Source organism: Bufo gargarizans, chromosome 5, assembly GCF_014858855.1.
Source record: "Bufo gargarizans isolate SCDJY-AF-19 chromosome 5, ASM1485885v1, whole genome shotgun sequence".
Taxonomy (NCBI): Eukaryota; Metazoa; Chordata; class Amphibia; order Anura; family Bufonidae; genus Bufo; species Bufo gargarizans.
In genome coordinates, this window is record NC_058084.1 from 219,157,852 (window position 1) to 219,178,657 (window position 20,806).

General features: G+C 45.2%; 1 protein-coding gene across 1 annotated transcript in view; it reads left to right on the top strand.

Moving 5' to 3' along the window:
• The window catches only part of PKD1L1 (polycystin 1 like 1, transient receptor potential channel interacting), a 405,256-nt gene extending 385,337 nt beyond the window's left edge, over positions 1-19,919 (top strand). Inside the window, exons 64-66 of the mRNA XM_044295257.1 lie at positions 636-703; positions 12,321-12,992; positions 19,704-19,919. Of these exons, the coding sequence (XP_044151192.1) occupies positions 636-703; positions 12,321-12,992; positions 19,704-19,818 (855 nt within the window). The 3' untranslated portion in view covers positions 19,819-19,919. The remainder of the gene's footprint in view (positions 1-635; positions 704-12,320; positions 12,993-19,703) is intronic.
• The last annotated feature ends 887 nt before the right edge of the window (positions 19,920-20,806 follow it).

Here is a 20,806-nt window from a genome sequence, read left to right on the forward strand (position 1 = left end):
CTGACCTTACCGTTTAAGGCTACTTTCACACTAGCGTTCATGGGTCCGTTCGTGAGCTCCGTTTGAAGGAGCTCACGAGCGGACCCAAACGCCTCCGTCCAGCCCTGATGCAGTCTGAATGGAGCGGATCCGCTCAGACTGCATCAGTCTGGCGGCGTTCAGCCTCCGCTCCGCTCGCCTCCGCACGGACAGGCGGACGTTCAGCTGTCTGCCTGGCCGTGCGGAGGCGAGCGGATCCGTTCAGACTTACAATGTAAGTCAATGGGAACGGATCCGCTTGAAGATGTCACCCTGTGGCTCAATCTTCAAGCGGATCCGTCCCCCATTGACTTTACATTGAAAGTCTGAACGGATCCGCTCAGGCTGCTTTCACACTTAGAATTTTTTCTAAGTTATTAATGCAGACGGATCCGTACTGAACGGAGCCTCCGTCTGCATTAATATGATTGGATCCGTTCAGAACGGATCCGATCAAGAGCAAGTGTGAAAGTAGCCTAATGTTATTTAATCTTGAATGTTAACCTAGATTATAAATTCAATTCTTTTTTGTTAGTTTTATGCTTGTGTAACAAAAAGGTAATGTGTGGAAACATAAAGCTAGCCATTGTTTAATGTTTTGTTTTATTTTTTTCAAGACGGAAGAATGCCCTCCAAAAGAAAAACGAAAAGAGGACTTCATGATGGTGCAGAGTAAATTGCATCGGTAAAACAGTTCACATGTTTTATAAAATACTGTAGAACTTTACCCACAAAATTATATATACCAATGTGTCATATAAGATAATAGAGGTAATACAGCAGATTTTTTAAGAGAGTAATTACACTTTGATTCATCATGCTTTATAGTTCCATGTACGTAATCCACATTTGCAAGTCCCAATACGATAGCCAGAATAATCAGGTTATGAGTAAGGCTACTTTCACACGAATGCTAAAAATGGCATAGCCGGATACTACCTTTCCCCAACAGAGCCCATTGACTATAGTGGGACTCGCTGGAGATCCGGACTGTTTCTGGCATTAGTGGGATTCGAACAGACAAAAATCATCTGCTTGCAGCATCATTTGTCTGTCCGGATCCGCACTAGATCCCATTATAGTCAATGGGGCTTGGCGGTGCTTCTGCAGTTTCTAGCAATGTCGGGTGCACTAGCCTAAGGCAAATAGCTGAAATGCGTAAGCCATGTGAATCTTCACTGTACGTGGACTTTTCATATGGATTAAATCAAAGTTATATTTTAATCTGGCTGTTATACTGGGACTTGCAATTGTTGATTTGGACATGACTGAGTGGTGAGCTGACCTTTATGTGAGTTCCATGTAATAGTCACTAGACTACACACTAATTTTCCTTCAAGAATTCAGCCCTCATTTAACAATCATCAGAAAGGGCCACATACAGTATTAGTGTTTAGTATGAGCAGCACTTTAAGAGAGCTGAACAGATGTGATATATTGTTTTCTGGGAAAAGGGTCAGAAAACCTTGTACTGTTCACTTGTACAAAGGGGCCATCTTATTGGGATCTGAAAGCTATCATTGTATAAACTCTAACGATTCATGTTGGTCAATAATCGTGTAGTGTAAGTGCATGTGGCAACTGAACGATTGTACTGAAAATACTTGTTTAATACTTGTACAATCGCTTATGTGAATGAATAACTTATTGTTTGTCGTAATTGAACTGTGGTAATGTAAAAGTGCATAATGTGATCTTTTGGCAATGTGAATGATGTAAAAACAGGTGTGTTTTATGTAAATAGTTGCTGCCATATAAGGAAGCCTATGTTTTCTAAGAATGAAAAAAAAAAAGAAAATTACGTTTTGTGCCCCTTTCCCCCTCATCAAGCTAATTTTCTATAAAAAAACATATTCGGTATTGTGGCATCCATAAGATCTGCTCTCTAAAAAATATCACATGATTTACCCCATCAGATGAACTCCATAAAAAAATTAAACCGGTGCCCATTTTTTTGTGTCACCTCACAAAAAGCATAAGTGATCAAAAAGTCATACTGTATGTATTTGAAAATGGTACCAGTGATAATGTCAACTCATTCCACTCGGTGTATGCCGCAATAACAAAACCCAAAAACCAATAGGACAGTTGCTGTCTCTTCTCTATCCTGTTCTCCCCCCCCCCCAAAAAAAAATATAGATAATGAAAAAGCCTCATGTACCGCAAAATAGTACCAATAATGATGGCAACTCATCCCACAATAAAGTAAGCCCTCACACTGCTCCTTTGATTGAAAAATTAAAAAAGTATGACTCTCACAAAATGGCTGCACTGGTAATTGGCTATTCAAAAGAAACAGAGCGCCTATAAACCAATTCATCAAAATTTGTGCTGCAAAAGTTAAAAAGTGGTCTTTCCCTTCGGAATCACGCAGAGTACCTAAACAGCAGTTTACATACACATTTATGGCATTTCGGCACCCAAAATTGAATTTGGCTAACAATTTAAAAGGTTTAGTGTCAGTCTCTGATGGTATCACGTCTGGTATGGCAGGTTCCAGACGTGTAGCAAAGAGGGAAGGAAAACCGGGTGCCCTAACACAAGGGAGAGGGAGGAGTGGTGACCCCTAACTCACCTACCACTGGCACCTGGCTACCCTGACGTCCCTAGACGGGTTGCTCACCCGTATGCTGATCAAGTGCCTCGTCCCTGACTTACCCTGGAAAAAAGCCTAGGTAGTGAGTAGGGCGGTGGGAGCACTAGTCCTCACCACTGACACCTAGGGTAACAACAGGGAGTGGACAAAAACAAACACCACATATAACTCCGAAGGGAGACAACAAACAGTATACAACAAACTGAAGAGGACCGCAGATCCAACCGCACTGGTTCCAACTGCTCCAGCAACTCAACAGCAACACCAACTGAGGTCAGAATAGATAACCTGAAAGGAAGGTCTATATCTTGCAACAAGGGAAGTAGGATGAGAGACTAAATAGTGGCTGGGAGTGGCAGGACAAAAAGGATAGTAAACCAAAACAGAAAAACCTGGACCGGAATCCATTCCGACAACTAAGTCATGGAGTGATCCCTTGAAATCAGGCGAGTAGCCACCTGCTGCTGTTTTTTCGTCACATGTTGTACTTCATGACACTGGTAAAATGGAGTAAAAATAATACATTTTATTTATAAAAAAAATACAAAATTTACCTAAATTTTAAAAAAATTAGCAAATTTCCAAGTTTCTATTTCTCTACTTCTATAATACATGGTAATACCTCCAAAATGTTTTATTAATTTACATTCCCCATATGTCTAATTCATGTTTGGATCATTTTGGGAATGCCATTTTATTTTTTGAGGACGTTACAAGTTTAGAAACAAATCTTGAAATTTTTCTGAAATTTTCCCAAACCTTCTTTTCAAGGACCAGTCCAGGTCTGAAGTCACTTTGTGAGGCTTACATAATAGAAACCACCCAAAAATGACCCCATTTTGGAAACTATACCCCCCAAGGCAGGGCCCCAGATGGCGACCAAAATGGTTGCCAATGTGACTTAGAATTTACAAATGGCGACAAGACTTTTTAGTCTTGTTGCCATTTGCGAGTATACCCACCACCGCAGCTCTGCAGTTGAATACAGCGGTGGGGCACAGGAGCTGATAAGTCCCTGCCCCGCTGCTGATGTTCTTCTCAGCAGCGCAGAGCGCAGTGGAGAAGGAGTCTCTCCCTCCCCCCTGTGCTGCTGCCGCTGCCAATTAGAAAAGAGAAATGGGAGGAGGAGGGGAGGGGCTGTGGCCACTGCGCCACCAATGAAGGTAACTGACCTGTTACTACAAATACAGGAGGCGGGTGCCGGAATCAAATAGCCGGCACCCGACCTCTATGACAGGGAGCTGCGATCAGCGTTAGTTGAGTTAACTCTTCAGGTGCGGTACCTGAGGGGTTAACTGTCGCTGATCGCAGCTCCCTGTCATAGAGGTCGGGTGCCGGCTATTTGATTCCGGCACCCGCCTCCTGTATTTCTAGTAACAGGTCAGTTATCTTCATTGGTGGCGCAGTGCCCCCCCCCCAGTATAATAAACATTGGTGGCACAGTGCGCCCCCCCCCCAGTATAAGAAACGTTGGTGGCACAGTGGGAAGTGCCAATGAGGGTTAAAAAAAACCTGTGGTGACGTCACTGAGCTCATCACATGGTCAATTACCATAGTGATGGATCATGTGATGAGCACAGTGATGTCACCACAGGTCCTTTGGTCCTGAAGAAAGAACAGGAGACGATCAATTGGAGGAGGTGAGTTAATTATTTTTTTATTTTTTAACCCTCATTGGCACTGCCCACTGCACCACCAATGTTATTATATATTATTATATTGAGGGGGGGCACACTGAGCCACCAATGTTTATTATGTTGAGGGGGGGGGCACACTGTGCCACCAATGTTTATTATATTGGGGGGCCGCACTGCGCCACCAATGTTTATTATATTGGGGGGCGCACTGCGCCACCAATGTTTATTATATTGGGGGGGCACACTGCGCCACCAGTGTTTATTATATTGGGGGGGCGCACTGTGCCACCAATGTTTATTATACTGGGGTGTTGGGGGGCGCACTGCGCCACCAATGTTTATTATATTGAGGGGGGCACACTTCGCCACCAATGTTTATTATACTGGGGTGTTGGGGGGGGGCGCAGTGCGCCAATGTTTATTATATTGGGGGGGCGCACTGCGCCACCAATGTTTATTATATGGGGGGGCACACTGCACCACCAATGTTTATTAAATTAAGGGGCACACTGCGCCACCAATGTTTATTATATTGGGGGGGCGCACTGCGCCACCAATGTTTATTATATTGGGGGGCGCACTGCGCCACCAATGTGTATTATATTGGGGGGGCGCACTGCGCCACCAATGTTTATTATATTGGGGGGCGCACTGCGCCACCAATGTTTGTTATACTGGGGTGTTGGGGTACCATGTTATAAGGGAAAATAATACAGTGAATAAACTTTCATCCTAGCAACCATGCGTGAAAATCGCACCGCATCCGCACTTGCTTGAGGATGCTTGCGATTTTCACGCACCCCAATTAACTTCTATGGGGCCTGCGTTGCGTGAAAAACGCACAACATAGAGCATGCTGCGATTTTCACGTAACACACAAGTGATGCGTGAAAATCACCGCTCATGTGCACAGCCCCATAGAAGTGAATGGGTCTGGATTTAGTGCGGGTGCATTCCGGTATTTTGAATGCCAGATCTGGCACTAATACATTCCTATAGGGAAAAATGCCGGATCCGGCATTCAGGCAAATCTTTTTTTTTTCGCCGGAGATAAAACCGTAGCATGCTGCGGTTTTATCTTTTTCCTGATGCATCCTGAACGGATTGCTCTCCATTCAGAATGCATGGGGATATGCCTGATCAGTTCTTTTCTGAGAAAAAAGCTAGTGTGAAAGTACCCTAAAATATTAAGTTTAAATCCCCCCTTTCCCAATTTTACATATAAAATATATAAACAATAAATAAATAAACATATTAAATAGCGCTGTCCAAACTATTAAATTATAAAAAAATATCTCCTATGCGGTGAGCATTTGCCATTTTTTAGTCACCTTGTCACCCCAAAAATAGGATAGGACTGTTCTATTATGGGCCGAACGTTTCATAAAATGCGAAATGCATGCAGCTTTTTTTGGTGTTTAAAGCAAATCAAAATTTTGGTATCAAAACAACCCTACGCCGATCTGATCGGCATAGCGTTGTCACGATACCCAAATTTTGATTCTGTTTCGATTTGGCGACTAAAAATGTGATTTGGCTCCTAAATTTTTCAGTTCAGGACCCAATGGCTACTAGGTATTTTTTTTAGTCTGGAGCACTGCAAGGTATTCAAAACTGATTTTAAAAACTTTGTTAACCCTTTAGGTGTTCCACAACAGTTACAGGCAAATGGAAATGAAATATCCGAATTAAATTTTTTGGGCAAATTTTTCATTTTAATCCATTTTATCCAGTAACAAAGCAAGGGATAACAGCCAAACAAAACTCAATATTTATTGCCCTGATTCTGTAGTTTATAGTAACACCACATATGTGGTTGTAAACTACTGTACGGGCACACGGCAGGGCGCAGAAGGAAAGGAACACCATACGGTTTCTGGAAGGCAGATTTTGCTGGACTGGTTTATTTACACCATGTCCCATTTAAAGCCCCTCTGATGCACCCCTAGACTAGACATTTAAAAAAAGTGACCCCATTTTGGAAACTACGGGATAAGATGGCAGTTTAGTTGGGACTAATTTTAGGGTACATATGATTTATAGTTGCTCTTTATTACATTTTTGTGAGGCAAGGTTGCAAAAAATTGAAATTCTGAAATTTCATCTCCATTTGCCAATAACTCTTGTGGAACACCTAAAGGGTTAAAAGAATTTGTAAAATCAGTTTTGAATACCTTGAGGGGTGTAGTTTCTTAGATGGGGTAACTTTTATGGAGTTTATACTCTAGGGGTGCATCAGGGGGGCTTCAAATGGGACATGGTGTAATTTGAGGGGTTCAGTCATTTGTTATTTTTATAGAGCAATACCTAATATGTCTACTTTTTTAAATTTATTTAGGTTTTACACTATAATATCTTTTTTTTAAAACAAAAAAAATAAAAAAATTTAGTATCTCCATAGTCTGAGAGTCAGTTTTTATTTAGTTTTTAGCCTATTTTCTTAAGTAGGGGCTTATTTTTTGCGGGATGAGAGGAAGGATTTATTGGCACTATTTTGGGGTGCATATGACTTTATGATTGCTTGCTATTACACTTTTTGTGATGTAAGGTGACAAAAAAAAGCAATTTTTTTTGTCACCTTACAGCACAAAAAGTGTAATAGCAAGCGATAAAAAAATGATATGCACCCCCAAATAGTGCCAATCCGCAAAAAATAAAAAATAAATAAACTGATTCTCAGACTGTGGAGACACTAAGATGATTATTTTTTTTGTTTAAAAAAGGATATTATAGTGTAAAGCCTAAATTCATTTGAAAAAGTAGACATATTGGGTATTGCCGCATCCGTAAGAATCTGCTCTATAAAAATAACACATGTTATAACCCCGCAGATGAACACAGTCAAAAAAATAAAATTAAAACGTGTAAAAAATAAATAAATCTTTTACACTGTTTCTATTTAATTTTTTTGACTGTGTTCATCTGAGGGGGTTAAGGCTTGAGAGCCATATATATATATATATTTTTTTTTTTTTTTTTTTTTTTTTTTTTCTGGGCGATTGTCAGTGGCTAAATCGAATTAAAATTGGGGAAGGGAATTATAAATTCTGTGCTGTACTCCATGGAAGTTTGGTACTCCCTGAAGCAACAGTTAATGCAGAGGCCCGGATGATCAGGGCACGTGTCACACTGAGTGGTGGTGACCTTCCGTATCCCCCTGCTGTGACACCCTCTGCACTTTTTTGGGGACCGTCCCTTCTTTCAAGTATGGGGGACCACACCTGGAAAGTGTTGGCCAGGGACGATCTGGGTGCCTCCAGTTCCCGAGGTACTCCGGCCGGCTCTTTCAAAAGATCAGGGCTTTGAGGACTGCCTCATAGAACTGGAGGAATTTCCCTGTGTTGCCAGCGCTCCGGGACAGCACAAAAGAGTTGTACAGGGCAACCTGTACCAAGTAGACTGCAACTTTTTTGTACCATGCCGGGTTTTGCGCATGGCGTTATATGACTTGGGGACTTTATAAGAGAGATCAACTCCTCCCATATACCGATTGTAGTCGATGATGCACGGTACCTCGCACAGGGACAGGGGTGATGCCGTTACCATGAATTGTGGACAGTACAAGGACATCCCTCTTGTCCTTATATCTGACAAGCAACAGGTTTCCACTGGTAAGGGCATGGGTCTCACCCCTGGGGATAGGTACCTGGAGGGGGTGGGTAGGGAGGCTGCGTTGATTTTTCCGCACAGTCCCACAAGCGGACGTGGATCTGGCGGCGAGGGACTGGAACAAGGGGATACTAGTATAAAAGTTATCCACGTACAGGTGGTAACCCTTATCTAGCAGTGGGTGCATAAGGTCCCACACAAGTTTCTTGCTAACACCCAGAGTGGCAGGACATTCTGGGGTTTGAATACAGGAATCTCGCCCCTCGTACACACGAAACTTATAAGTGTACCCTGAGGTACTCTCACAAAGTTTGTACAGCTTCACGCCATACCTCGCTCGCTTAGAGAGAACATACTGGCGGAAAATGAGTCTCCCCTTGAAAGCAATGAGAGACCTCCCTTCCAGGTACATAGGCCTCCAAAAATTTGGCATCATGAATAATGCAGGCATTTCCAAATGGCCTCAAAACGGGAGCGTGTCATGGCCGTACTGTAAAGTGGGGTCTGGTAGAGGACGTCCCCACTCCAGTACAGCCTGACACTGGGTTTTTTGACTATGCTCATGTGCAGCACGAGGCCCCAAAACGACCTCACCTCGGCTGCACTGACCGAAGTCCAGCCACCGGCCCTAGCCAAAAGGGAGCCCAGGTGTTGAGCAATGAACTGTTGGGCGTACAAGTTCATTTGCTCCACCATCAGATTCACAAAGTGGTCACTGAAAAAAAGACTAAAATAGTCATATTCAGTGAAGCCCACTGTGGGAATCTGGATTCCTGGTTGGCCAACAAAATCAGGAATCACAGGCTCAAAATCCTCTGGGGTACACCATGCAAGTTCACCACTGGGGGCTCAGGTGGACTTATCTGGTGGACCGGAAAACTAGTATGAGCCCCAGAGTGGCTCGTACTAGTGTGGGCCACAGGGACCCTAGCATGATGGTCTCCTTGCTCCGCTTGGCGGCGTCTCCTCCGCCTTGGGGGCTCATCATTGTCGCTAGATGATGAGGAGGATGCGAATGACAAGAGGAAAGTGGGGTCATTCTCGTCCTCACTGGGGCTCTCAAAGTCGGAGGCAAGCAGGGCGTATGCCTCCTCAGCCTAGAACGTCTGGCAGGCCATAGGGGAGTGTGTGTGTGTGTGTGGAAAACTTTAGTGTGCGTGTGTGTGGGGGCACGGGTTTTTGCGTACTTATCCCTAAACCTAACAGAAAAAAAACTAATAAAAAAAGCCCCAAACATTTGAAAAAAAATAAAAATGATTCAAACTTGCTGATCAGTGGTCCGAAGCTGATCAGCGGTGGGGTGGGCGCTAACAGTGGTCGGACGGCCACAATCAGCGCATGCACACAAAAATAGTGCTTGCGCCCAAAAAAAATTGTGTGGAGGGGGTGGGGGCAAGCTGCAGCACCCCTAGGAGGGTCTAGGGTCACACAGCTGAGTGTGCTGTGGACCCCAGACACCCGATCAGGGTGATGCAAAAATACAAAAACATTTTTTTCCCCTAAACTTTCCCTGACTATCCCTACCTATCTAAGCTCTCCCTAACCTGTTTCTATTGTACCTTTTTAGTGCCATATGGCGCTATGGTGGCTCAGCCGGGCTCCGGAGCTGGACGCTGCTGCTCTCTCCACGTTTCTGGACACAGAAAGGAGGAGGAGAGCAGAGCTGCAGTAAGTTAAACCTTTCGCCCGTCCTGCAGCCAATCGGAAATGATCCTGAGAGGTGATGTCACCATCACCTCTCGGGATCGCAGGATGGTGATTGGTGGTGTATTATCACACCACCGATCACCATCCTATTCTGGGTTATCGGGTCACCAGAGACCCGAATATCCCGGAAACGCGGCAAACCGCAGGTCTGAATTGACCTGCCGTTTGCTGCAATCGCTGATACGGTGGGGGTCACAGGACCCCCCTCGGCATTGTCCCAGGGTGTCTGCTGATTCAGCAGGCACCCAGTTCTGATCAGCGCATGTCCTTAAGTACCGGGACATCAGGGCCTACCTGTACGCCCTGCGTCCCCAACAGGTTAAGGGGTGTAGCTACCAAAATGGGGTCACGTCTTGGGGGTTCCATATATTATTTCACCTAAAAGCATCTACAGTTGTCAGCACAAGCGGCATAAACCACCACATGGGCCTTTAATGCACATGGTTCTCTTTTACTCCTGAGCCCTATGTTATGTCCAGGCAAAAGATTAGGTCCACATGTAGGGTGTTTCTAAAATCAGGAATCACAGTATATTAATAATAAGTGGACATGCTTTTCACACTGGCTTATGCCAGGCACAAAATATTGTGGACTGAAATGGCATATTTGTGTAAAAATTGCAATTTTCACTTTGTACAATGTGCTGAGTATAAATTTGGGAAAAATACCCAAGGGGTCAAAATGCTCACTACACCCATTGGTAAATTCTGTAAGGGAAGTGGTTTCTAAAATGGGCTCACTTCTTTTTTTTTTTTCTTTTTTTTTTTACTTAACCTCAGAGCATCTGTATTTGTTGGCCAGTGCTGTATAAATCACCAAAGTAGGCCTCAAATGCACATGGTGCTCTTTTTCTTTTGAATCCAGCAGTGTGCAACCAGATTTGGGGTGTTGCCACATTCAGGAGAACCTCCTGTGACCACTTGTGAAAATTTGAAAAAATGAAATCTGTCACAACTCCTGTGGGGTTTAAGCACTCACTACATGCCTCAATAAATTCCTTGAGGGGTGTAGTTTCCAAAATGAGGTTACTTTTTTGAGTTTTCTATTGTAGGGGTACCTTGCGGCCTCTTCAAATATGACATGGTGCACAAAACCAGTACAGCAAAATCTTCCCTCCAAAAACCATATGATGCTCCTTCCCTTCTGAGAACTTCCTTCCCTGCCATGTGCCCATACAGCAATTAACAACCACATATGGGTGTTTCTGCAAACTGAAGAATCAGGGCAATAAATATGGAAGTTTGTTTTGCTGTTAACCCTTGCTATGTTACAGAAGAAAATGGATTAAAATGAAAAATCTGCAAAAAAAAGTTAAACTTTGAAATTTCACCTCCATTTTCCTTTAATTCTTGTAGAACGTCTAAGGAGTTAAAATGTTAGTAAAATCAGTTTTGAATAATTTGAGGGGTGTAGTTTCAAAAATGGGGTGGCTTCTAATATGGAAGCTTCACAAATGGCTTCATAACTGAATTGGTACTTAAAAAAGTGGGTTTTGGACATTTTCTCAAAACTTTTAAAAATTGCTTCTCAAATTCTAAGCCTTGTAATGTCCTAAAAAAATGAAATATTTACAAAATGATGCCAACATAAAGTAGACACAAAGGATATATTAATGATTCTTTTATGAGGTATCACTATCCATCAAATTTAGAAAATTGAGAATATTTTCCAACTCTGTAAATGTGGGATTTTTTTTAAATAAATAAAGTTAAGCCATATCATCTGAAATTCATCACTAGCATGAAGTACAATGTGTCGCGAGAAAAAAAATCTCTGAATGGCTTGGATAAGTAAAAGCATTCCAAAGTTGTTACCACATAAAGTGACACATGCCAGATCTGGAAAATGTGGCTTTGTCAGGAAGGTCAAAAATAGCTCTCAGGAAAGGGTTAAGCCAGTAAACAATGGCATGCGAACAAATTTGTACCCTATAATCTCTGCATTAAAATGCTTGTCTGTCATCGGCTTTACATGACTAAATGTGATTGTGTTATTAATTGCCTAAATGATTATCTACTAGTCTAGATGCACCTTTTATACAGAGAATGCTTTCAGTCATTGATAATAACTGAAGCTCAGTAAGATCAGAGATTTAAAATGTATAAAATTATTGAATCTTTTCACACAAAACTATCAAAAACTGCCCAGCTATCGCTGTATAACACACTGCCTACAGATTGCACTGCATTTTATGGTGACAGGTTCTCTTCTATGGGTGTATGTGTTTTACAATATTCTTTTATAGTTATATGTGGGTGGAATGGTATTATACCGTATATCACTTCAGTATCCAGCATTCATTTAGCAGTTAACTATGGTTAGAGCAGCTTTTAGGATAAAATGTTCATCTGAAAGGACTCCATCAGCTATTGTAGTTTCACCAGATAGCCTGTGACCATTACTGCCTTGGGATGAAACGCACTGCATATTTTCTACCTCATTGAGAATATTCTTTTTGTTTCTTCCCATTGACATATCACACTGTTCATGTGGAAACCCATGGAAAAGTAATAAACATTTATACAGGTTTCCTTGCTATAATTTGTGCAGATAGAGATTACTGTAGGAACTGGGATGGTTGTGACATTAAAGCATCACAATTAGTCACTTGGGGCTGAGTTGAACACATTCAAGCAAGTAATAGCACGTAATGTCTTGCATCTCTTAGCTGAATGGAAACACCTCAGTGATGGTCAACATGGCATGACTGACATTTTATAAATGTGCTAATAGTATTGTATTTGTTCTTTTAGTGCTTGTTCTCTTGTACCTGGTATAAATCTGAACTGTCTGCCACAGCAACAAGGCTTGGAGAATGCCTGCAGAAATGGTGTTCCAGAGGATGATGTAGCAAAGCCCAAGTATGCTGAAGACAACATGGATCACACATTAGATAATAAGCAATGCATTGAAGATGGACATGGACCCTCAGCTGGAAATGAAAAGCTTTGCTTAGATGTTTCACAACATGGGAATGCTTCAAAGTATAAGGATAAGAAAGCTATTTTGCCCCCTCTTTTTTATATACACCCATGTCATAATGCACTTGACCTTGAATACAGTAAAACAGACAGTGGAAACAGATGCACCTCAGCCAACATACAAAACAGAAACTACAGACCTCTGAGGCGTTCACATACCACAGTTATTGAACCTTTGCACAGCGGCTCTACAGGTATCTGCAGGAAAACTAATAGATATGAAAACAAGGTATCAGGGAACCTCAACAACGAAGTCTCAGAACAACCACCGTGCAATATCTTTCATCAACGTTTTTGTGATATTATAAATGTGAAGGAAAGTTCACAGACATATGTAGAAACAGGATCCCAACAGCCGAACCTGATTAATGGAATCCAAAGAGATGATATAAATCCTCTTGATACAAATACCTGTGTGATTCCTGGTTCTGTGAAGCAATGTTGGTAGGCATTGGCATCAATTTTTGTATATTTCAGTCTCAATTGTAAAATATTTTAAATGGCACCTCTTATATAAATATTAAAATAAGCTACATATTGACTCTACCATTATTTTTAATTATATTTATTATATATTTTTGTGTGAAAAATGTCCTGGAAATTAGAGATGAGTGTACCACTCAAGATTTGTTTTGGGTCCGGTTCGCCGACTTTATGAAAAAGTTCTGTTCGGACCTGAATTGATTCGAGCCGAACTCAAGTTGCTCCGATTGTCATGAAAGTTGCATCCCTAATATCAGCCAAACAGGCATACCTTATTTACTAGGGTGTGACAGCTCAGGACTATCCTCCCTGGCACTTTTCCCCCTACCCCTTTTTGTAAAAATGATACCCAGCTGCTGACGCCATTGTCCTGTTCTTTCCCTCCTCCACTCACCTCCATTTCACTGACTCCAGCCAGCGCCTGCACAGTGAGGTCTAAATCTTTCTCCAGGTTTTCAACGGTTCTGTGTGTTGCAAGCTGCACATTTAGATCCAGAATCTGGACTTCAAAATATTTACCATGCTTGCATCTAGTGCAAATGTATTCACCCTCAAACGACTGTTCAAGGCATGCATACATTTACGCAGGTCAAACACTTAGCGTTGTCTATGGCGCACATGATTAAATGTAAGAGAAAACATTTAAAGGGAACCTGTCACCTGGATTTTGTGTATAGAGCTGAGGACATGGGCTGCTAGATGGCCGCTAGCTCATCCGCAATACCCAGTCCCCATAGCTCTGTGTGCTTTTATTGTGTCAAAAAAACGATTTGATACATATGCAAATTACCCTGAGATGAGTCCTGTCCCTGACTCATCTCACGTACAGGACTCATCTCAGGTTAATTTGCATATGTATTAAATAGTTTTTTTGACACAATAAAAGCACACAGAGCTCTGGGGACTGGGTATTGTGGATGTGCTAGTGGCCATCTAGCAACTCATGTCCTCAGCTCTATACCCCAAATCCAGGTGACAGGTTCCCTTTAAGTGCTTGTCTCACTTCAGAAAATGGCATTTATCATGTAGACAATGTTAATACAATGTATTTTAATTGCGTTCTTTGCTAGCTTGATTCATTTTTCCATCGTATTATACACTTCTCTCTTCAATGAGAATATTCTTTTTGTTTCTTCCCATTGACATATCACACTGTTCATGTTGAAACCCATGGAACCCATGGAAAAGTAATAAATGTTTATACAGGTTTCCTATTTGTGCAAATAGAGATTACTGTAGGAACTGACAGCTAGGTTGTGTGATCGCTGGGATGGTTGTGACTTTACAATTTTATATCAAGACACGGAGGCTCATATTTGCTTAACTCTTTCTTTACTGAATGTATAGCAGCAAAGACAACTGAAGAAAAAAAGACATCAGTGTAACCATGGAAACAACTCCACCCCCATAGCCCCTATATAAGGCGCATCCCCACTTGGACACTTCCTCTTTCTTTGCTGCTTCAGATAAGTACATGGTTATAATTGATCTGTGCTAGGTTGTTTTTTCGGTATGATTTTCATTCCCTACTAGTTAGGTTTTTTTCCCCCTTTATACTAGTAGGTTTATACAGGTAGTATTCTTTGTTGCGGTCGCCATGCTTAGCGTCCGCTAGATAGGGCTCCTTGGTCTGCCCGTTTTTTCTGTCTCGCGTTTTCTGTGAGATTATTTCTCCCCTCCTTCATTATAACCTCCTTAGTAGTTATTGTCTTATTGTTTTTACAGTCTCTGTTTATTTAATACCGCCTTGTCCCTGGTGCGGGTTTCTGCGCTGGGGTCTCCCCCCTTTACTGCGCTGCTTTCGGCCATTTTGCCCCCCCTCCTCACATCTCAGGTCCTTACCTCCTCGCCGCTTCTTCCCGGGCTGCGCGCGATCGTAATCTCGCGAGATGCGAGATTCTCGGGCGCCATCTTCAATTCCGTTGGTCCTGGGCGCCGAGATCTCGCGACATTGCGGACGTCATTCCGTTGGCGTCCGCTCATTGGCCCTCACTCCTGAGAGGTGGAGTCTTGTGTTTCCACTCCCCCTCCAGTTCCCGGGCTTCTGGCTGTGCGTCCCGGCTACCGGTACTGTTATATCTCGCTTCTCCTGTCGCTATTATCCTGCTCAGCAGCTACTGTGCCTCCCTGCGCCGCATTTTTTGTTTTTATTCCTCCTCCCAGTGTCCTCTATTAGTCTGTTGGGGTGACTTACTCCTACAGATTTAATCATGTCCTCTGTGCCGTTTCTTCTCAGGACAGGCATACTATTCAGGTGACTCCCACCACCCCTCACAGGGTTAATGAGGTTTCTGCTCCTGTTGCGCAGGCCTCGCAGCTACAGCAATCTATCTCCGATGCAATTGTTGCTGCAATGGGGACCATGTCAGCCTCTCTGACACAGTCGATATCACAGGCCCTTAGGGCTCACCCAGTTTCTGATATGCCCCCCCCTGCCTCCAGAACACTTCTGACTGATGGCTCTGGTCCATCCACTGACTGCGTGAATAAGTCACGCAAAAGAGCTAATCCGCGCCCGGCAGAAAGGGTGCGATCCTGGAAAACCGCCCGGGCACAACCGGAACCGGTTTCTGATTCAGACGCAGAGTCTGTTGAGGAGGCAGGTGAGAATTGGTCCGCTCACTCGGGGGATGAATTGGCTGATATTGCAGTTGACACTGCCTTAGATGACCCGTCTCTGACAACGGGTGTCATTACTGAGCCGCTTGAAGACGTCAAGGACGCAATTATAGACCCCTTGGGAGATCCTCTGTTCAATCCCGACCAGCTGCACCATCCACGGTCCTCTGAGTGGCTTCCCGCCACCCATGTGACCCAATATCTAGAGGCCAGGATCCGCACGCCTCTTTCCAAGGAGGCTCGCAGCAAACTGCGCGCGGAATGTCCCCGTCCCTTAATCCCTAACAAGATATGCGAAACCCCTTCCGTGGATCCTAAAGTGGTCCAATTCCTGGCAAAAACCGGTTTCAACCCCCGCAAGGGGCTTGATTCTGCGCTCAAGGCTTGCCAGGATAAACTGCTGGATGTAACCGGCCCTCTGGCAAAAATCCTCGATTTAGCCGAGGCCGCTAGAGTAGCGGGCACGCAGGTCGATCCAGAGGATCTTAGCGGCTGGGCCCAGAGAGCCATATGTTTAGTGGGCAATGTGAACACTTCCATTGCCATCGAGAGACGCAAGGCCATCTTAATGAAGATAGAGCCGAAATTAGCTAATCTGTCCCTTTCTGAGTCGGGCAAGGAGGCGCAGGGCCTCCTTTTCGGAGACCCCTTTATTAAAGAATTGGGGAAGTTTGTTGGGGCCTTCACGGCCCTGGATAAGGCGCAGAGTTCTATGCGCCGTGTGTTCCAGCCTCGTTTCTCCTCCAGGGCCGGCAGTCTCAGGGGCCGACTGTCCGGCCGCTCCAATTTTCAGCCCAGAGGCACGGGCAGAGGCTCCTTCAGTTATCGTCAGTCCCTGCAGGACCCCAAGTACCAGCCGACCTTCTTCCCGTCTCGAGGAGGTTCGTTCCGCTCCAGAGGATTCCGTGGCGCTCCAGGATCCAGACGCCCGTATGGTAAGTCATCTCCGTGTGTCTTATCCGAATTCGCTACAGGTTGGGGGAAGACTCCATTTCTTTTCCCGTGCGTGGTCAAGGATCACCTCAGACCAGTGGGTCCTCTCCACAGTCCAGGGGTTCACCATCGAGTTAGTGTCCGCCCCAAGAAATCTTCCTCCCATTCCGAGGGTTTCTTGTTCGATCCAGATGCAGACGCTCTTAGATACGGAGCTTTCCTCCCTCTTCCGGAAGGAGGCGATAGAATTATCACCCGATCCGCACACGGGAATACTGAGCAGTATTTTCCTGGTGCAGAAAAAAGGAGGCCAATTCCGTCCTGTCATAAACCTAAAAAATTTGAATGTCTTCGTTCGCTACAGACATTTCAAGATGGAAGGCATCCATCTGTTGAGGGATATGCTTCAACCAGGAGACTGGTTCGTCAAATTGGATCTAAAGGACGCATATCTCACGGTCCCAGTGGCGCCTGCTTCCCGCAGCCTTCTGCAGTTCCTTTGGAAAGGCCGCATCTGGCGTTTTACCTGCCTCCCGTTTGGACTGTCGTCTGCCCCATGGTGTTTTACGAAACTCATGAAGCCGGCGGTGGCCTGGCTCAGGGGCAGAGGGATACGTCTGATCATTTATTTGGACGACATCCTGATTATGGCCCAGGATCCGCCCCTTCTACTTGGTCATCTGAAATTGACTCAAGACCTTCTTCAGGGCTTAGGGTTCATTCTCAACCTGGAGAAGTCTTGCCTTTTGCCGGCCACTTCCATAGAGTTCCTAGGTTTCACCATAGATTCGGGGAGTCAGACGCTCAGTCTGCCGGCATCCAAGGTCAAGGCGATTCGCAAAGAGATCCGCCATTCTCTCTCCCTCCCGCAGGTATCTCTTCGTCAGCTGGCCCGCCTGATTGGGCTTCTAACCTCTTCCATTCAGGCGATTTTCCCAGCTCCCCTTCACTATCGAGCCCTTCAGAGGCTCAAGATTGCGCACCTCAGGGCGGGGGCTTCATTCTCGGACACTCTGGTTTTGGACACAGAGACCAGACACGAGCTCGTGTGGTGGATCCACAATTTATCTGTGTGGAATGGCAGAGCCATTTTCGGTCCCAGCCCCGACCTTGTCATAGAGTCGGATGCCAGTCTTTTAGGTTGGGGGGCCCATTGTCAAGGGGTGTCCACGGGAGGGGCGTGGTCCCCGGACGAATCACACCTGCATATCAACGCTCTCGAGCTCTTAGCGGGATCTTTTGCGATCCGCAGCTTTGCTCACGGGTCGGCTCGGGCGTGTGTTCGTCTACGGATGGACAATGTTTCGGCTGTCCGTTATGTGAACTGCCTGGGGGGGACGCGTTCCAAGGTCCTATCGTCTCTGGCCAAAGATTTTTGGGAGTTTTGCCTGTCCAGGGGTCTTTCAGTCGTGGCCGAGTACCTTCCTGGGTTACACAACACGTTGGCCGACTGGAGTTCTCGTTGTCTTTCAGATTCCAGCGACTGGAAGTTGGATTCGGAGGTGTTCCGGGATATTGTATCTCTCTGGGGCCCGTTATCCATCGATTTATTCGCGTCGCGTTTGAACGCACAACTCCCCAGGTTCTTCAGCTGGCGTCCGGACCCAGAGGCCGAAGCGGTGGATGCTTTCCTGCAACCCTGGGGTGGTCCTCTGCTTTACGCTTTCCCTCCGTTCGCACTCATCCCGCGAGTGCTCGCTCAGGTGTGCCGCCAGCAGGCCCAGTTAGTCCTGATAGTTCCTTATTGGAGAACGCAGTCGTGGTTTCCCCAGCTACTTTGTCTTCTGTCGGAAGAACCTCGACTCTTGCCATCTTTCCCTCGCCTCCTGCTCGACCCTTACGGTCATCCACACCCTCTACTCCTAGACGAATCGCTTCATCTTCTCGCCTGTCGAGTTTCAGGGGTTCCTGGGATTCCTCCAGCTTTTCGGCGGCGACTAGACGTCTGTTGGAGTCTGCTTGGGCCCCAGGCACTAGACGAGCCTACCACGCTGCTTGGGACGTCTGGTGTCGTTGGTGCAGTTCTCGGGACTTGGATCCCGTACTTGCCCCTGTGACGGACATTCTTCAGTTCCTCACATCTCTGTTTGAAGCGGGGAAGGCTTTCCGTACTCTCAATGTGTACCGGTCTGCCATTTCTTCCAGGCATTCTGGTTTTGACGGTGTTCCGGCCGGCCAACATGCTCTAGTGTGCAGATTGTTGCGCGGTTGTCGTTTGGCACGGCCTCCACGTCCTCGTTTCTCTTCTACTTGGGACGTGGCGACGGTTCTCCGGTTTTTAGAGAGTTGGCCCTCCAACGATATGTTGTCTCTCCGTCAGCTATCGGCCAAGTTAGTGACCCTTTTGTGTTTGATTTCATGTAAACGGGTTTCTGACGTCCGGGCTTTAGATGTTGATGCTCGCTATTTTACGCCTGAGGGAGTTTTGTTCAATATTTCTCGACGCACTAAGACGGGCATTAAGTCCGTTGCTTATCCGTCTTTCCCTTCCTCTCTGCAGTTGTGTCCGGTGGCCTGTCTTCGGGAGTATGAGGCTCGCACTCTGGCTTCTCGTTCTGGGAATGATCCCCAGCTTTTCATTTCGTTCCGCCGCCCTTTTGCGCCGGTTTCAAGTGTCACGCTGTCCCGTTGGGTCAAATGGATTCTATCCCTATCCGGTATTGACACGTCCATATTTACCGCGCATTCTGTGCGTGGGGCAGCAGCTACCTCTATGTCTGTGGCTGGTGCTCGTTTGGAGGACGTGTTGCGCTTGGCAGACTGGTCCCGCGTTGCTACATTTCGGGAGTTCTATTTTAGACCTGTTCCTCACGCCTTTTCCTCCGTGATTGCTCAGCTTTAAACTAGCAAATATGAGCCTCCGTGTCTTGATATAAAATTCAGGATTTTCCTAAGTTATGACGTAAAGTCATGATTTTATGAAAGACACGGAGGCGAGTATTTCCCTCCCATTATTTGAACCCTCCCGTCTGGTCTGTAATGTCCTGTGACCTTGCATGGAATGTTACTTGTTTGTATTCATTTAATACCTAATTGCTTTTGCAGGGAATAAGTCCAGGTGTGGTTCCACACTCGGATTGTTTGTATCCATATTACCATGATGTCTTATTTTCTCTTCAGGTTGATCATCCTCCATCAGCTGTTCCAGGTCTACATTGCTGCAATCCAGCGTTGTTCACAGCCGGAGTTCAGGCTGTTTGTTGACCGTTCCAGGTTCCAGGTTTTCATCGGTTGAAGTTCACAAAGAAAGAGGAAGTGTCCAAGTGGGGATGCGCCTTATATAGGGGCTATGGGGGTGGAGTTGTTTCCATGGTTACACTGATGTCTTTTTTTCTTCAGTTGTCTTTGCTGCTATACATTCAGTAAAGAAAGAGTTAAGCAAATACTCGCCTCCGTGTCTTTCATAAAATCATGACTTTACGTCATAACTTAGGAAAATCCTGAATTAGTCACTTGGGGCTGAGTTGAACATCCCATTGCAATCACCCCGTAATCCAGCAGCAGTGGTCATGCTTGCACCCTATTGGAAAAAGCACCAATCTCTCTGGCGGCCGTGAACATTGGTGTGCACATAGGGTGGCGCGTTTCCTAAAGTGTGCAAGCACAGCCACTATTACTGGATTACAGAGTGGTTGTAACCATGGAAACGAGGCATGTATAATACAATGGAAAAAAAAGAATCAAGCCAGCAGAGGAGACAATATGGACAATCACATTACAGAAAGTGTCTTGTCTACATGATAAATGACATTAGCTGAAGTGAGACAACCCCTTAACCTCTTCAGGACACATGACGTACAGGTACGTCATGTTGTCCTGGTACTTAAGGACATATGACGTACCGGTACATTATGTGTTGTCCCGATCACTGCCGCCCCCTAAATGCGCGGGGGGGTCCCTTGACCCCCCCCCATGTCGGCGATCGCAACAAACCGCAGGTCAATTCAGACCTGCGGTTTGATGCGCTTTCTTAAAGTTTCTGATCCCCGATCAAGGGACCCCCCCGTGCATTTAGGGGGCGGCAGTGCCTAAAATATAGATTTTTAACCCCCCCCGCACCCCTAAATGATTTTATGGCGGTGGGAGGTGCAGGGGGGGTTGCGGGTGGTGCGGCAGCGGGATCGCGATCCCCCACCCGCCTCCTCTTGAATAATCTTTGGTGGCCAGTGGTTATACCAGAGTGTCAGCACATTGCTGTACGGACCGCGGTATGGAAGAGCAGA